The sequence below is a fragment of the Barbus barbus genome, assembly GCF_936440315.1.
Source record: "Barbus barbus genome assembly, chromosome: 32".
Lineage (NCBI taxonomy): Eukaryota > Metazoa > Chordata > Actinopteri > Cypriniformes > Cyprinidae > Barbus > Barbus barbus.
Window position 1 is genome coordinate 11,057,800 of NC_136760.1, and position 16,969 is coordinate 11,074,768.

At 35.9% G+C, this 16,969-nt stretch overlaps 1 protein-coding gene across 5 annotated transcripts; it reads right to left on the reverse strand.

Moving 5' to 3' along the window:
- Nucleotides 1-1,134: 1,134 nt before the first annotated feature.
- Nucleotides 1,135-10,073, reverse strand: irf9 (interferon regulatory factor 9). 5 transcript variants are annotated; one of them, XM_079389239.1, is made up of 11 exons: nt 9,736-9,806; nt 8,944-9,106; nt 8,541-8,597; nt 7,911-8,033; nt 7,455-7,644; nt 5,834-5,973; nt 5,522-5,606; nt 5,356-5,397; nt 4,849-5,253; nt 3,181-3,293; nt 1,135-2,539 (listed from the first exon to the last, which is right to left on the reverse strand). In XM_079389239.1, the coding sequence occupies exons 3-11, from the start codon at nt 8,595-8,597 to the stop codon at nt 2,402-2,404; spliced, it is 1,293 nt and encodes a 430-aa protein (XP_079245365.1). In that variant the 5' UTR covers nt 8,944-9,106; nt 9,736-9,806; the 3' UTR covers nt 1,135-2,401. The 5 variants fall into 5 exon arrangements, with proteins under 5 accessions (XP_079245365.1, XP_079245366.1, XP_079245368.1 ...); XM_079389240.1 differs by having other exon boundaries at nt 8,944-9,072; nt 9,736-9,800; XM_079389242.1 differs by having other exon boundaries at nt 7,464-7,644; nt 9,736-9,799.
- Between the last annotated feature and the right edge of the window lie 6,896 nt (nt 10,074-16,969).

Below are 16,969 nucleotides of genomic sequence, written 5' to 3' on the forward strand. Positions count from 1 at the left end.
CCTTGATAAAAACCCAATAGGATGCTTCCATGGGCTGTTAGATTATTGCATAAAATTTGTTTTTGTGGCCAGCAAAAGTCTCTGATTCTTGCATGTTTTGTTCATCATGATAATTTTCACAAATTAACACAACTTTTACGAATTTTGAAATGTAAATACAATTGGCTATAAATAAACTACAGTACCATCAGAAGACTACAGTGTCACCATCACTAAACCTCCAACAATTCCTTCAGTCTTTATTTAAAAAAAAGTTTCCCTTTTGCGTTAGAATAGTTAAGTGCACAATTATAAACACCATAAGGCAGTAAAAAGCGGACTAGTGAGTAGATGAGTCTTTTCCGTTTGGCATGATGACATTTTAACTAGCTCTAGTCCCATTTAACCACTTGTTATCAATTGCCTTATTGCATGACACATGAAAGAATAAATCATAACTGGGTTATTCATATATTTTATGCCATAGATTAAAACTTGATAATATCTTGTGCTTGTGTTGACCAAAGATCTTGTTTTAGCCATTTAGCCAAAAATCTCATTCAATCTCAATCAAAACTATGACTTCAGAAAATACTCCTTTACAGGTTTTGGCCTACAAAAATATTTAATCTTTGCAGGTCTCTATAGCACCACCTACTGTCACACAGATGTGTTTCTTTGAGCCTGCGTAGATGCATACGATTGTGACCATCCTGCCATGTTACACCCCTGATACCTGCATGGTAATTGTGTTTGCATGACTACTGGAGACAAAATTCTTAAACAAGTAGCCTCAAACTCATTTTTCATGGATAGAATCTGTAAGGCTCCACGCAGCCGGCCCAAAGAAGGTTTCCGGTGGTGGATGAAGGTTTCCTGCGTGCTCGGTCTTTCCAAATGTGCAAAGTTCTTCAATTTAAATTAAACTTTAATCTGACTCCATTTTATCATTTAATCTGACTCCATTTCTTTATGACCTCGTATTTAACTTGAAATACAAATTGATTGCTTGTCCATTTCTAATTTATTATTCTGATATTTGATTATTCTAGTTAACTCTTGACTTTATATTTACTCGTTCATTCGGTTGCTCATGTCTTTAACAAGGATGCAACGTAATCTACTAGAGTCAATAATTACAGAGTAAAACAGAATAAGGTCAAATGTAACAATTTATTATCAGTCAGGTAAATACTGTATGTATTATCTCAATTCCACAGCAATTCAAAGAGATCAAATCATATCAATACAAAACATCGAATTCTCAAAGATAAATCTATGAGTAAAGAATGCATACCTGACTTTATAGTAATACATCGTGTGAGCATTGAGACATACCACACTACGGGCGTCTGGTTACAGAATCGCGCCCTGATCCTTTTGCCAAATTTCTTTAAGTACTTCAGACCAGAATAAACATCCCCCAAACTCGAGACAGGAACTAACAATTTGGATTTGCTTTGATCAAGCCGAGTTAGCACCTTTTGGGACAGAAGGTAATTTGCATGAAAACCACTGGGAACCGACCCACCCTCTATAGTATGCAAAATATCTCTGAACTCTCAGGATCTGTATTCCCTTTTAGTTTACTTCTTACAAGAATGAGACCATTGTACCAGTCGCCCTGAGACAATTCAAATGATACCAAACATGACTGTAAATAACACTTGCATTAATGTAGAATATTACATTCTTCTATTGACCATTCTGAGTGAGTGAAGGATGGGGGAAGGAAGGGGATGAAAAGGAACTGATGCATATGTGAGAGAGGCATTTTCTTGTATTCTCTCTCAGTGGGGTGTGGAGACAGATGTCTGTATGTTAATGCACTGTGTGTGTGTGTTGTCCATCTCAGGAGTTCAAAGTGTCTGAGTTTCTGTAATTCTTACAAATCCAAGAAAATTGAAGTTCTTGGTATCTGCCATTATAACTGAGATAGCCAACAACAGAACATTTATTGCCATTGATTAATTTATTTATAAAACAAATGATAAATTGAGTGAAACATTAGCGTTGGATGAAAATGTACAGGGTAATTTAAAAATCCACTTGTAGTTAACCATGTACATTATTATTAATGCATTTAATGATTTTGAACACATTTACTCAAACTCCACTAGGGCAGATGGTATATGCACAGTGGTAAAAATGACACAAATATTTGGTGTTCTTACACATTTTGCTGCGAAACAAACAAACAAAGCTATATGGACTAAAGACATTTTATATTACTTATAAATATGTTGATTTAACTACTATATGGCTACATATTTTAAGCATTTGAAGCAACTAATAATTACAATATTTATTTCCACTACCTACAAGAAAGTGTTTATACAAGTTGCCTCAAGTCATGCCATATATATATCTTCATTTTGATCCTTACAATCAAGAATGCAGTATGTGTTATCTTAGAGGTTTGTTACTGCTGCAATACTTCAACAATGTTTAGAGTCACTTCCCCTGTAGGAGACTGGCTGGCCAAACTTTTGAGAATTGCAATAGAATCTCTGAGGGCCTTGACCTCTTCTATCTGTGACTCAACCCAGGGAATAGAGATCTGAAGAAAAAAAATAAAATTATAAGAATAGTGCACCCAAAAACAATAATTCTGGTGGAAATGTAAATGTTTTCTGTCTACCCGTATCTCAAAAACTCATGCTTCTGCTCAATTCAAAACATTCAAATATATTACAACACAAAAGGTCTCAATATGCAAGATCCAAGTGTCAAGGTGACAAGTTTTCTTATGTACTAGTGTGAATAAGATGGTATCTTCATATGATTCAGACTCTTTTGTTGTTATAACTCTTTTATTTTTTACCTGTATTTTCAATTTTGAACTTGCGTTGTGTTTTAGGGTTACCAGAAATGTCTATACAATTACTGGACAATGTTCTGGCAGAAAATTACCAGTACAATTTCCATTATTTTGTGTATGATTTGAAGATTCAAATCTGCTGTCATACTTGCAGCTGCTTTTATTTTTTTTGGGGAAATTACTTTCATGGTCTCACAAAAGCAGCCTGGACATTATGCAAAGCATCTTTTGTATTTGAAACGACATAAGGATGAAAAATGGCTGAATTAACCTATCATAGCTGCTAAAGTAGCATAGGTTGCATCCACATATAGCACAAATGTAGCATAGCATTTTATCCATATACAAAATTGATTGCTGCATTGACATCAGGTCTGTACCTTAATGATGATGTGTTTATCATCAATGTTATCTCCATCATACAGCTCTTCTCCAAAACACAGCGTGATCTCACTTTGAGGTTGTTTTCCTCCACTGCGGAAAGCGTCCAACTCTGAAAGGAACAAGGAAACTTTAAAATTAATACTGTAATCAATTTAAAAAAGGGAATCAGAGAAGGAAAGAGCTGTATGTTTCTAATTTCAACTTGTGTAAAGATCATTTAGTACTTTTCATTTAGTTTAACTTTAAAACTGTTTGTTGTTCCTTGCCACAGTCACCTCTGGCCTGCTCAATGGGGGGATAAAAGACTAACAAATTATGGAATAACTTTCTAGAAGAAAGGTGCCATGAGATGGGTCATCTTCTATCATGGTAAGGGAAGAAATCAAATGATTCTGCTGACTTTAATATCACTATTCTCACATTTTGTAAACATTTCCACACAATGATGCAAACACAAAGAAATTGTTAAAAAAATCAATAAAACGGAATTTATCATTGTAATCAATAGTGCACTCAGACAGCATCCAATTCACATGGACTGACCATTACACACGGTACACACATTTTTATACAGTCTACAAATGCACACTTCAGAGTATCTCACAGCTGGATTTGCAAGGTTTGTGCAATTAAATATTTATTAGATATTCAAAGTCTTATTTAAATTATAGAAATGCATATTTGCTGAATGCTGACTGTAGATAATTAAAGGAACACTCCACTTTCTTGAAAATAGGCTCCTTTTCCAACTCGCCAAGAGTTAAACAGTTGAGTTTTGAATCCATTCAGCCCATCGCAGTGATATACGCAGCGCCTGAAAGTAGTCCCCAGCTATATCATTAGTTATCTACCTGGGGACTAATTTCAGGCGCTGCGTCACATCATTGCGCCTGCTGGACCCATGGTACGGAGCAAAGTTCCTTGATTATTTATTACACTGGAATGAGAGTATAGTTCCTAGCCATATCGGCCTAGAAAATAGCAACTTTTAATTTTCCGTCAGTCTTAGTACACGTAACTACAGAAGAGTCAAGTTTTAAATAGGAAAAATATCGAAACTCTTTGGTCATTTTTGAGCGAGATGCTAACGGTCTAATCAGATTCAATTATCTATGCTAAGCTACGCTAAAAGTGCTACCGCCAGACCCGGAGATCGGCTGAATGGATTCGAAAACGGTAAAATTCAACTGTTTAACTCTTGGAGAGTTGGAAAATGAGCCTATTTTCAAAAAAAGTGTAGTGTTCCTTTAAGTATTATAGCGTTTGCCTTTCTATTATTAATAATAATATTAGTATAATAGCAAATTCCATTATACTTTTTGTATACAGTTTACTTTCTTTGTTTAACAGTTCTGTGTAATAATTTATTAGGCAATTAACTGTTAAAAAGAGAGAGTAAAGTAATGAAAATGGAGAATGGGTGCATTCTCAGTGTTGTCAAAATAAAAGTCCCACTTCTGACACAATGGCCAAACAGAAAAATGCATCAGTCTTTGATTTACCATTCAGTCTTGTTAGCTAAAATCATATGGATTCAACAAGTTTCTCGATATTTCTGGTAATTTGTAACTAATCCGTTTTAAACGAACATGAAGCCAAATAACTATAAGGAGCGTAGAAATTTCGTTTATACAGTGCACAAAATATGCTTGTGAAATACTTACCCTGTTTGAATACATCCTTGCTGAACAGCTGGGTGGGCTCGCTTGCTCTTTCCATTTTACAGGGTCCTGTGGTGGTGTTATGTGGTCCTCTCCAGAACACCCGTCCCTGACAAAAGCGCTTGGCATAGATGCCTCCTCCTGTCGAGGTCAGGACTATTCCACTCTCCATGAAGGGTAGCAATTTGCTAAGAGCGGTCAAACGTGGGGCGAGGCTGGGGTCAGAGCTCATGTCTGATGGGGGGTCTGGGAGAGGGATTCGATGGAAGCCAGTGGCGTTTAGAGACGGTGGAGACGGAGGGACAGGTGAGGGAGGCAGGTAAGCGATCCGAACATCATTACCCATTATTTCTCGCCGCAGAACCTCCTGACCAATGTAGTGCACGGTTATGTGGAAAGAATGCAGTACTGAAACAACAAGAAGAATAAAGTTTTAGGAAACCGTTTGGAAAGAGCTTGGAGAAATTCGATTATTTTCTAATCAATAAATAAAATGTTATTTTTAATCACCTCTCTTCTCGACAGCTTCAATGGTGAAGTTTACCTGGATATCTTCAGTGTCAAGAAAGAGAAGAACGATAATAAATCATTCACCCACATTGCATTATCAGCATTAAAAAGAGCCATGCAAGTTGCACATCAGGGTAAAATTCATAGAGTAAAATTTGATCATTACTGTTATCAGTCCTCAAGGCGTTTGTCTCCACCTCTGCTTGGAGTGTGATCTCTCTTCCTGTGTGAGGGATGATTTCCTGTGCACTCTGTAAAAATAGTGCCCAATTAATTGTAGACTCATACAGTACTTTACACTGCAAAACCAAGCTGTGGAATGCAAATGTCTCAATGCATGTTCTTGATTCAGTGTTTACAAAATGCTTTTGTAACACAGGCTTTCACTATTTACATGCATGCTGCAAACTGCAATTTAATTAAAGTATGAACAGCATAGCTCCTCAATGATTAGTTATGATGTGCTGGATGTTTTTACCATTTTGATGGACTGGGGCACAGTAACCTCCTCTTTGATCTTTTTGCATGCAATCTGCACCTCATCTTGCTCGGATTCACTGCGTCTCCTTCTACTGCTCCTCGTTGGCTTTTGTCCATTCTCGTTTTTCACTTTCATCACTATGGTGAGAGAAAAATGAACTAAATAATTACAAAATGTAATTCCTTTACATATTCACTGCAGTCATCACAGACATTTTGCTGGTAATAAAAGTTGTTTTCATAATTTTCATAATCAGGTGTGTTTGTTTATTAATGTTTTAGAATACTATTTCTGGATTCAATCAATCAATCAATCAATCAATAAAAATAGTTATTATTACTGCTTCAGGGAGTGACTTACAGAATGTAAAGAACAAACAACAGATTCCAGAAAGACACCTTACAAACAAGCTAGCTTGCCAACCTCACTATTTTTGACTAGTCAGTTAGCCATTTTACACATCGCTAGTAAGTGTCTTAATAGTCATATTGGATTGACTGTGTTTTAGGGTTGCCACTTTTGGATTTTGATGACATGGACTGAATAGGACAGTTTTTTTAAGGGTTTTGATGATCCAAAGATACCATTTTACACATAGCTTTTCTTTGAGCTATGAGTTTCCGGCTTAAAAAAACAGTCTAATAATAACTTCCTGTTTTTCTTAAATGATTGCTTTTATCATTTTAATTTTGTGCACCCTCTGAAGGGGAAAACCCAGTATGAAGGTTTTATTTTTTCTGTGCAAAGATCGAACATTTAAGATAAGACTCTGCTTGTGTAACAATTCCTCCCATGACCGTGTAGACCACTGAGAGGGACTGAAAAGCAATTGTTACTTGAAGAATATGAGAAATTTTAATCCTACAGGGTATCAGATAATTTTACAAACTCTATTATGACAAACTTTTCTGTGAAATGTAAATATTTATATAAGAGTAATGTAATTTATGCAATGAGGAAAGAATCTTTCAAGCGCATGAAACAGCACAAGCACTGTTTTGGGTACCTGATGTAGTAAGCAGTTCAAGGTTCAAGACATCTTGGATTATGCACATCTCAATGCGATTTGCTCTGTGGCTTCTTGTCATTTTTTATTTTTTTTTAAATGTGTCTTTTATCATACTATATACCTGTATACATACCTGTATAATTGTGTATGTGACAAATAAAAATCTTGAATCTTGAAAACTAACACATTTTTCACTACTGTAAGTGACATAACTGAGGTTTTTCATGCCACAGCGCACATTTTCAACAAATCAAAAATACTCATCCAACATAGTGGCCTGTAACATTGTGAAATTTACAGACCACACAGAAAATGCCACCTGTCTTTGGTGACACCTAGCTCTTTAATGGTCACCTTGTGAAGAGTGTGAAAAAGTTTCACTGGTGGAATATAGCTACTTTAGACCAGAATATATGTTGTAGACCAATCAAGCCACATGCTAGTGGGGAAAATGCTATGAGCAGAGTTAGAGATTTATTTTGTATCATTTTGTTAACAGTCAAGAAGTTTAGAGCCTGAAGAGGCGTGAGAAAGAGCCAGAAAGTGTGACTCGTGCCAAATGCATGAAAGTTGGCAAACTTGCTAATAGCCATATATTTTTCCACTAACCTTGGTTACCTTGTTCTTCTAGTGGTACGAGACGGTACACCTTGTAGGGTTCTGAGATGTCTAGCTGTGACCTTTCAGTGACCTCACAAAACTCTGGACTTTTGTTGAGGGCACAGCGAAGGCGAGTTTTCCAGGATGCAGGGTCTGAATTCCCATTCTCCAAAAGCTTCCCTTTAAACTCTGCCCAAGCCTTAAATTAAAAAAGTTCAAATTAAAATTTCAATCAACAATTTTCAAATGGCTTGCATGCCTAAAATAAGTAAATTACAGATGAAACTCCTTTTCTAATTCAGTCTGACCATAAATGTGTGAATTATTTATCATCAATAGAAGTCTAGAAATCATTGCTTGAGTTTGCAAATGACTGCACTAAGTGTTGAGTGCACTAGAAAACACTCGCACTAGGAAGTTGTTCATTACAAGGACACAGAGAAAAAGATAGTGACACATTTGGACCTTGAAAATAGCTGCATCCTCCTCAGTTCGGAAATCTTGTTTTCCAGCATGCTTCCATGGGATACGAAACATGGTTTTCTCAGGGTTGTCCCACACTAGGCCATGATACATCCCACTGTTAACCTACATCCCAAATCACACACAATAGAGAAACAAATCAAAAGCCATCAACAACAAACAAAAACATACCATGAAGCACTAGAGATTGTTATAAGATAAAACATTTGAAAGAGAGCAAACTGCAGCAGAAAAAGTGAATGTCTCAAAACATGAGCGGTTTACAAGAAATGCGTTGCATGATTTCTTTCAACTGGTCACCTCAATCATCCATTCATCTATCGAGCAATGTTCAGACTTCATGGATTCAACTTAAGAGTTCAGAAAAATTATGGACATCTACAACATTAATCCATAAAGGATGCATATCTCCAACATTGAGAGAGCATAATCGGCCTCCTTCAGTTAAAGAAAGTTTTTGTGCCTATGGCTAAACTACTCTCTAGGTAGGCAGCTCACTAGATTTGGAGCCAGTGGATCTCATAGCATGAATGGCTCTTCCATATGATCTTTTGTATTCATACAACTCCATAAATTCAGATCTTCTGAAATACTGCACACACACACACACACCTGTTCCACCATCCAGGAACGCAGGCGACGCGTGGAACGAATCCTTCCAGATGCCATCTGAAAAATACATTGATTGTCAGCTGCTGATTTGTCTTAAGAAAGTGAGGCATATCGTACATTGACAGTTCAGGGCAGTGAGTAATTATCACAAATTCACTAATAAAAGTACCATGTTTTTGATGTATTTAAATGTAAAATGAATAAATACTCAATTTTTGATAATTTTTTGGATTAGTCAGCCAAACTAATTACAGAACTGCTAATCAAACTGAAACAAACGTGGATTATAGTTCTAATGTTTGACATTTTTAGCACGGATTCAGCAGTAACCAAACATACTGATCAGTCTCTGGGTGTTTCTTTAATCTGGCCATGGCCCCTTTGACCTGTTCTTTTATCTTACCTTATGAAAGTCCACAATCTCTATGACTCTGTTTTCTCTGGCAGGACATCTATCAGGACTCTTTCTTTCACTCTGTCTCAGGTTCTCAACTCCATTGTCTTTGTCAGTGCAGCAGTTTGAGAGACTTCTCTTAATTTTAGATCATACAGCCAGTTATTTTTCTCTGAGTGCCCATTATGTCCCCACAGAGAAGAGAAAGTAAATGAGTAATTTTTTTGGGAATTAACGGATGTATTCTGAGCACAATGAATTCAGGTATTTATTTATTTTGTAACTTATGTGGTTCAAAGATGTTTGGGTTTAACGGGGTCGGTAAGAGTGTATTGTAAGCAAGCACTTGACAAAAACATTTCTCAATTGTAATTACGCACAGATTATTAGATATTATTTTGACTCTAGAAGATGATTAAATATCTATATTTAATGTGGTAATCACCCACGATAGAAATCTCTTGGTAGTGCCCTAAGTAGGCTGCGCTCTCCGTGTATAGGGAGCGGCGTTACTGATTTATAAGTCATTACTTATCATTGTATATCTACCACGGAACCGTCACAGTACTTTTTGTAAATCCTACAATTTAATAACTACTTCAAATAATCTCCAACGATCTAAGTTACTAAAAACTCACGACAGTGAAAATCAAATAATACAAGGTACTTAATAATTTCAACGATTTCTTCTAAAATCACCCTCTCCAGATCAATGTAGCATAATACATTCGCGCATAAAACAGTATTTTTGTTTAAACTTTGTGAAAATCCTTATGTAGTTTTATTTGTAGTTTCGATTACCTTAGTTTCGGTCCTGTAGTCTGTCAGCCGTTCTGGAGCTCGCAGTCCGTTCACAATAAACTCCTGAAAGCAAAGCAGTGGAGCGACCGAAGCTGTTCAATACATAAATCCCTTCTACATCTGCAGGGGGCGCTCGGTGGCTCACAGCGCCCAATTATCACAGCATATCAATTAGTTTATCCATCGTATTTTTTCTTCGGAAAATACAGCATATTCTTGAATTAGTCAATTATTTATGAAATATGTAAATGTATATGCATAAGGCCAAGGCGTTCTATAAAAATATTAGCAAATTTTACTGTCAACTAATCTTAAAAAATCCTCTCTTTTCGTCCACCCTAAACGATGGGGATTGGGTCGACTTCACCTTCTTACGTACCACGTGACGTTACTTATAGCCCACTTTCTGCGTAATCTACGCCACTTTCAGGAAATAATGTTTATTATTTACGGCAACATGAGTAGGTGACAGACAGGACGATAAACCCCTCCCACTTTGAAAATTCATGCAGTCAATTTCCCTTCTGCCAGTTTCAAACATTTCAACAAAAGAGCTGCGCTTCCCAGAAATCACGTGATATTACGGAGCTCTCCTTTAAGCCTCCAGAAGGTTTTTTATTTTTTTTCATTGCAAATCAAAAGCATTACAATACTTGAAAAATAACAAGGGGGATACGAACAACATCACATGTAAATATAAGGACAACATAAATCAGCATGGTATATCATCATAAAAAATAAATAAATAAATAAATAAAAATTGCATATACCTACAACAGAATCAAGAATGTTAAACGTTTTAGAAGCCTTTGAGTTCAAAGGTTTGGACACATTCTTAAAAGAAGTAAAAAGAGATATTACATCAGATGAAAACATTCTAAAATTAGGTTTACAATGAATAGTTCTGGCTTTATGGAGGTGAAATTTACCCAGAAGACATAGCAATAATACAGTATGTTCAAGATTGCTGTCTTTAGAGTGAAAATCTGACAGGAAGATGATAGCTTCTGTAATTTCGATCGTTTTGTTACAACAGAAAGGAATTAACATGGTAACTTCTGACCAAAAATATTTAGAGAATGGGCAATGACAAAACAGATGTAGAATAGATTCTTCATCAGTATTACAAAATGAACACAATGAAGCTATATTCTCGAAAACCCTACTTAAGAATACATTACAAGGGTAGTATCTGTGAACAATTTTAAAATGGAGTTCTTTAATTTTACTTGGAATAAAAAATCTGTGAGGAGAGGTCCATAAGTTATTCAAATCAGAGTCCGGATAACAGATCCTCCATTTAGATTGTGCTTTAGAGGGGCATCCTGGAGTTGAAGATAGGGCATTTCTGATAAAGACGTTATTACATTTATCTAATACATAAACTCCATTAAATGCAAGTGTAGGAAAATGGTTGTTTACACAGCCATAACATAAATGTGCTTTAAACAAAGTTTTTAAACTGACAGGGATACTTTTAATCACTTTATTATAATCTCTTAGTGAGATTGTTGCACCTTTTAAAGACACAAAATCAGGAAAAGAAAGAATGTCTCCCTGAGCATTGAATAAATCAGAAACAAACAAAAAAATATTTTGATTCACCCATTCAATGAAAAAAAGTTATTACCAGACAATATATTTTCATTGTTCCAAATAATACATGCGTGCAGGGAGAAATTATGTTTAAAAACAATCTTCCAGGATTCTAGGGCTTGTTTATGAAAATTTGAGAGTTTAGTAGGTAATTTACTACACTTAAAGTTACAGGACAAAAAAAATTTAAGGCCACCACAACATTTGAAGATCAGGTTAGGGATCCAAAACCAGGGTAACTCATCACTAGATAAAAAATTCTTAATCCAGTTCATTTTGAAAGTCTGATTAATGGTTTTAAAATCTAACGCATTAAGACCACCCTCCTTATAATTTTTAATCATAGATTTCCTTTGAACACACTCTGTCTTATTTTTCCAAATAAAGCGGAATATCAGAGAGTTAATAGATTTGACAGTTTTTTGATCAGCATAAAGGGAAAAAGCTGGATAAACTAAGCGTGATATGCCCTCAGCTTTAGTCAGCAGGACTCTCCCATAAATAGTCAAGTCTCTCTGCAGCCAACAACATACATTTTTTTTAATATTATCTAGCCTTGGTTGAAAATTGTGATGAGACGGTCTGAATCAGATCTGCAGATATCAACCCCTAGATATTTTACCTGACATTTAACTTTAATACCATCAACACAATTTTTATTTGAATCATATACATATAAAATTTCACTTTTACTACTAATTTACTACTAAACCTGAAGCTTTGGAGAAAAGATTAAATTAATTTAAAGCAGCAGAAACTGGCGAATTATTTTTAAGAAAAAGACAAGTATCGTCAGCTAACTGACTTATGATCCTCCAATATTTATACCTTCAATATTGGAGTGCTTTATGTGCAGGCTTAATAGCTCAGCGGCCAATAAAAAAAGAAAAGGAGAGATAGGGTATCCCTGGCAAATACCTGGCCCACACAAAATAGGGGGGAAGTGCCAGAAGCTAAGGAAACACAACTGTTACTACCGTTATTGTCAGACCTCGGTCGTGTGTGTCATGTGTTCCTGCCTCTTGTGCCCTTATTTGGTTTGTTTCCTGTTCTCGTTTCATGTCATTAGTAGTTTATTCAAGTCTAGCCGTGTCCGTTAATTTACCTGTGTATTTATAGTCCTGTCTGTGTAGTGCCAATTCGTCTGGTCTACTCGTTACTCCCCGGTGTTTGATGTCTGTGTGTGCGCCTTGCCTTGTCCTGCCTTCAGTAAAGTATGTCATTTGAGTTTACCTCCTCGTATGCGTGTTCCTTGTTCCTCCCTGCTGTGTGCACCGTGACAGTTATATAGAGTTCGAATCGCGTTAATAAAGGATCTACCAAAACCAAATTTAGAAAGGGCCTCAAAAATAAAAAAATGCTCAACTGTATCGAAAGCTTTATAAAAGTCAATAAACTAAATTAATGCCTCTTTATTTATGAATTCTGAATAATCTAATATATCTATAATTAATCTAATATTGTTAGAAATATGTCTACCTTTTTAGAAATCCAGATTGAGTGTTAGAAATTGTTTGCTAAGCAATGTTTGATCTTTTCAGCATATACAGAAGCCAATATTTTATAATCAGAGTTCAAAAGGGTGATTGGGCGCCAATTATCCAAAAGACTGGAATCCTTATTAGGCTTAGGAATAAGACAAATTAGACCTTGTTTCATTGATTCCGCCAATTCACCATTGTTTAAACACTCAATAAGGCCCTCGTAAAGAAGAAACTTAATGGAGTCCCAAAAGACTTCAAAATTGAAATGGTAAGCCATCCGGTCCTGGAGATTTATTTTTTGGCATTCTTTTTACTACATTAAACAGATCCTCTATATTAAAGGGTTCCTCACAAAATTCTCTATTCTGGTCATTAATTTTAGGAATCACAGAGTCAAGCTTATGGAAAAACAAGGATGAAGCATTAAGATCAAAAGAAGAGGTGTATAGATTTTGATAAAAATTAAAAACATGAGAAGAGATCGCAGAGGGGTCATTAGATAATATATCATTAATATATAGAGAGGAGATCCTCTTATTACTTTCATGTTTTTTCTCGAAGTTGAAAAAATAATGTGTTAAATGTGAATTTTTTTTGTTTTTTTCGCCAAACTCAAGCCATTTTGCTCTTGATCTAATGAATGCGCCCCTTGCTTTCTCTAAAAATAAATCATCCAGACTGCATTGTAAAGTATAAAGAGATTCCTTGTCATCCTCTCCCGGGTTAGGATTCCTTAAAATCTCACTCATCTTTCTAATTAACTCCGTGATTTCCTTATTTCTAACAGACACTCTATTCTTTCCAAATTTTATAGAGAATTTTCTATATTCGTATTTAAAAAGTTCCCATTTAGAAATGGCCGCGATATTAGCCCGAGATATCAGATTATCCGCGATTTTCCTAATCCCCTGACAATATGAGTCAGATAGTAAACAGGAACAATTTAACTTCCAGTAACCAGGGGTTACTTTTCTTCTCTGTTAGAGGTGAGGGTGAAATTTCTGCTGATGTTAAATATGAAATTAAAGAATCTGATATTAGCCACAGGTCGATACGAGATTTTTGAGAAAAATCTTATTTAAACCAAGTGTAGTTGATAGATTTCCGCCTAGAACTGTGTCTAATAGCGTTAACCCCCTAATAGGAAAGTTATGTTCAGCCGTAACTTTCCTATTAGGGGGTTAACGCTATTAGACACAGTTCTAGGCGGAAATCTATCAACTACAAAATCTGGTGTCTCATTGAAATCACCACCAATTAATATAAAGGCAGAGGGATATTTGAGTTTCAAATTACTTACATTAGGGAAGGTAATAAACCCCTGAGAGACTTTACAAATGTGTTTATATTCTGTTAAATGTGATGCGAAAAATAATGTGTTTATATTCTGTTAAATGTGATGTGAAAAATAAGTAAAAATAAAAGTTAAAACGAGAATGTAAGTCTCAACTGAAACACTATTTTTATACTTGTTGATACAGTTTTTATATTTTTGAACCTATAGTATTTTGATACTAATAGTGTCATGATAGAACATAACACACACACACACACACACACACACACACACACACATACACAAATCCAAATGGAATGCAAGAATTTATTAACAAATTACTGGGTGGGAATAATAATATTAGAGCGAATTTAATTTATAGAAAACTCTAGATAGTTGTTCTCAACTAACTCAGGATGAAGTTCTAATAGTAAATTGATACATTTAGGCTTGGCAAACGATTTGTCAGGGGAAATAATGCAATCCAGTCCAGGGACACAGCAAAATGACACAGAATCAGTCAAGTCCTGCTCTCCATTTTTTTTTTCTCATTCAAGTAGCTTTTCACTCATATAGGCTATCATAATATAGGAAAGAAAAAACTTCACAACTTCCATTTCATGCTGACTTAAACATGCAAATTATAAAATGTTTATTCAAGTACTTCTAATTGTCTCGTTTGTTTGGTGTCTCTGTGCCACCCTACCATGTGTTTACAGTCTTTGGCCCATATCTTTATTGTGGTTTACCAAGCTAAGTGTTCTTTGTTCTCTGGTTTTTAAACACAACCTGTTTGTGTGTGGGTCTGGTGTTCCGTTGTGGGTTTTCTTCATGCTTTTGGACCCACATATCATGGGTCTCCTCTCAAAGCTGGTGAAGATGGCGAAGACACCGTAGCTGTGTCTCATTTCAAAGGCTGCGTCCGAGGTAGGATGCTGTGCAACCTTCTGTCACATCACAATTATGTTATTTTGTGGAATATGGAGTTTTATGAGTAGACTCGCTCCTGTGGTCAAAATAAAGGGGTCAATGGTCTCTCATATAAATCTCCCTCATTCAGTTCATGAAGTGGGACGCACTTCAAAATGGTGACAGGGATTACCCCGAGGGGAATGTTTAAGGAAATTTGTGTGTGTCTAAGCAAAGTGCAATGTAGCCTGTATCGACTGTTATTCTCTGTGAGGCATAATTACTGTAGTTTCATTCTTACTTTGGAATGTAATGATTGCTTTTCTAAAATAAGACAGCCTTGATGACGTAACAAATGAGACACAGCTCATTACAGCCCTCGCCCACACTCTCAAATAACAGGGCGAGTCACTCTTGCAAGTCACCATTGCTCTCGGTCGCTTGTTTTTTTTCCTTCATCACCCTCCTCTCTATCTACTTCCTCTCATTTCCTAAAACTCCAGAATCACACTTTGAAGCACTCAATGTTTTTCATAACATTTTTCAAGACCATTGTTTGCTTTTTTTGTTTGTGTTAATGTGTTTATGCTTATATTTATGCTTGAGATTATAATATATATGTGACCCCTGACCACAAAACCTGTCATAAGGGTCAGTTTTTCGAAATTGAGATTTATACATAATCTGAATGCTGAATAAATAAGCTTTCCGTTGATGTATGGTTTGTTAGGATAGGGCAATATTTGGCAGAGAAACAACTACTTGAAAATCTGGAATCAGAGGGTGAAAAAAAAAAAAAAAATCAAAATATTGAGAAAATCGCCTTTAAAGCTGTCTAAATGAAGTACTTAGCAATGCATATTACCAATCAAAAATTTAGTTTTGATATATTTACGGTAGGAAATGTAGAAAATATCTTCATGTAGCATGATCTTTACTTAATGTCCTAATTATTTTTATTCATTCACAACATACAAAAATGTATATTCTGCTTATGCAAATATATATTTGGAAATTAAAAACATTGCATTAGACTAATGTTTACTATGAGGTGCCCTCCAATCTCACAACAGGCATTGGTCTCAAACTCAATTCCTGGAGGGCCACAGATCTGCACAGTTTTGCTCCGACCCAATCAAACACACCTAATCCAGGTAATCAAGCTCTTCAGGATTACTAGAAGCAGAAGGTGTGAGTTGGAGCTGATTGGAGCTAAACTCTGGAGAGCTATATGGCCCTCCAGGAACTGAGTTTGAGACTTCTGCCCTGAGGGTTTAATGATAAGACCCTCAGTTCCAATCTAAGTATACATCCCACTATAGCCCCAGGGTGTGAAAGTGAAACCAGGTATCCATGTAAGCAGTGCACATAAAGAGATGCTCCATATTCATCTCACTAATGTCACACTGGCTGGTGTCTTAACGGCACTGAAGACTTCCGGGGGAAACATGTGAAGCCGGTACTTTATCCAAAGTGTGGTGTGCCCCAGTGGGGGCCAAGAAGATCCCGACTCCAAGTGATCTTGGGATCTCAAGTAATGTGGTAGTGTTAAAGTCGGGAGTTTGACAGTGATTGACAAAATGGGGTGGTTATTTTTTGTAATCAAATCAGCTTTATTTGTTTGTAATTTAAGAGTTTCATAATCACTAGTAACACCTGCTGACTTTTGGAAATTTACCACTTGGAAAATGTATCCTAACACTGTGGGAGATTGGAAAGAGGTGGAAGACATAAAGGAGAAGGAAGTGGAAGTGAAACGGAAAAAGAAGGGGAATTTTGTTCCTGATGAAATATGAAGCACTCTAGGTGATCAAGGATCATGATAGAAGCAGCTCATTGTAGTCCAGATGGATGTGAGCAGTTTGTAGTTGTAGAACAATTGATTTGTAGCCAAATATTTCTAATATGTAGTGTGTTTTATGCTAATGCAAAGGTTTCATCCATTTTAATTTTATTATGCCATTTTTTT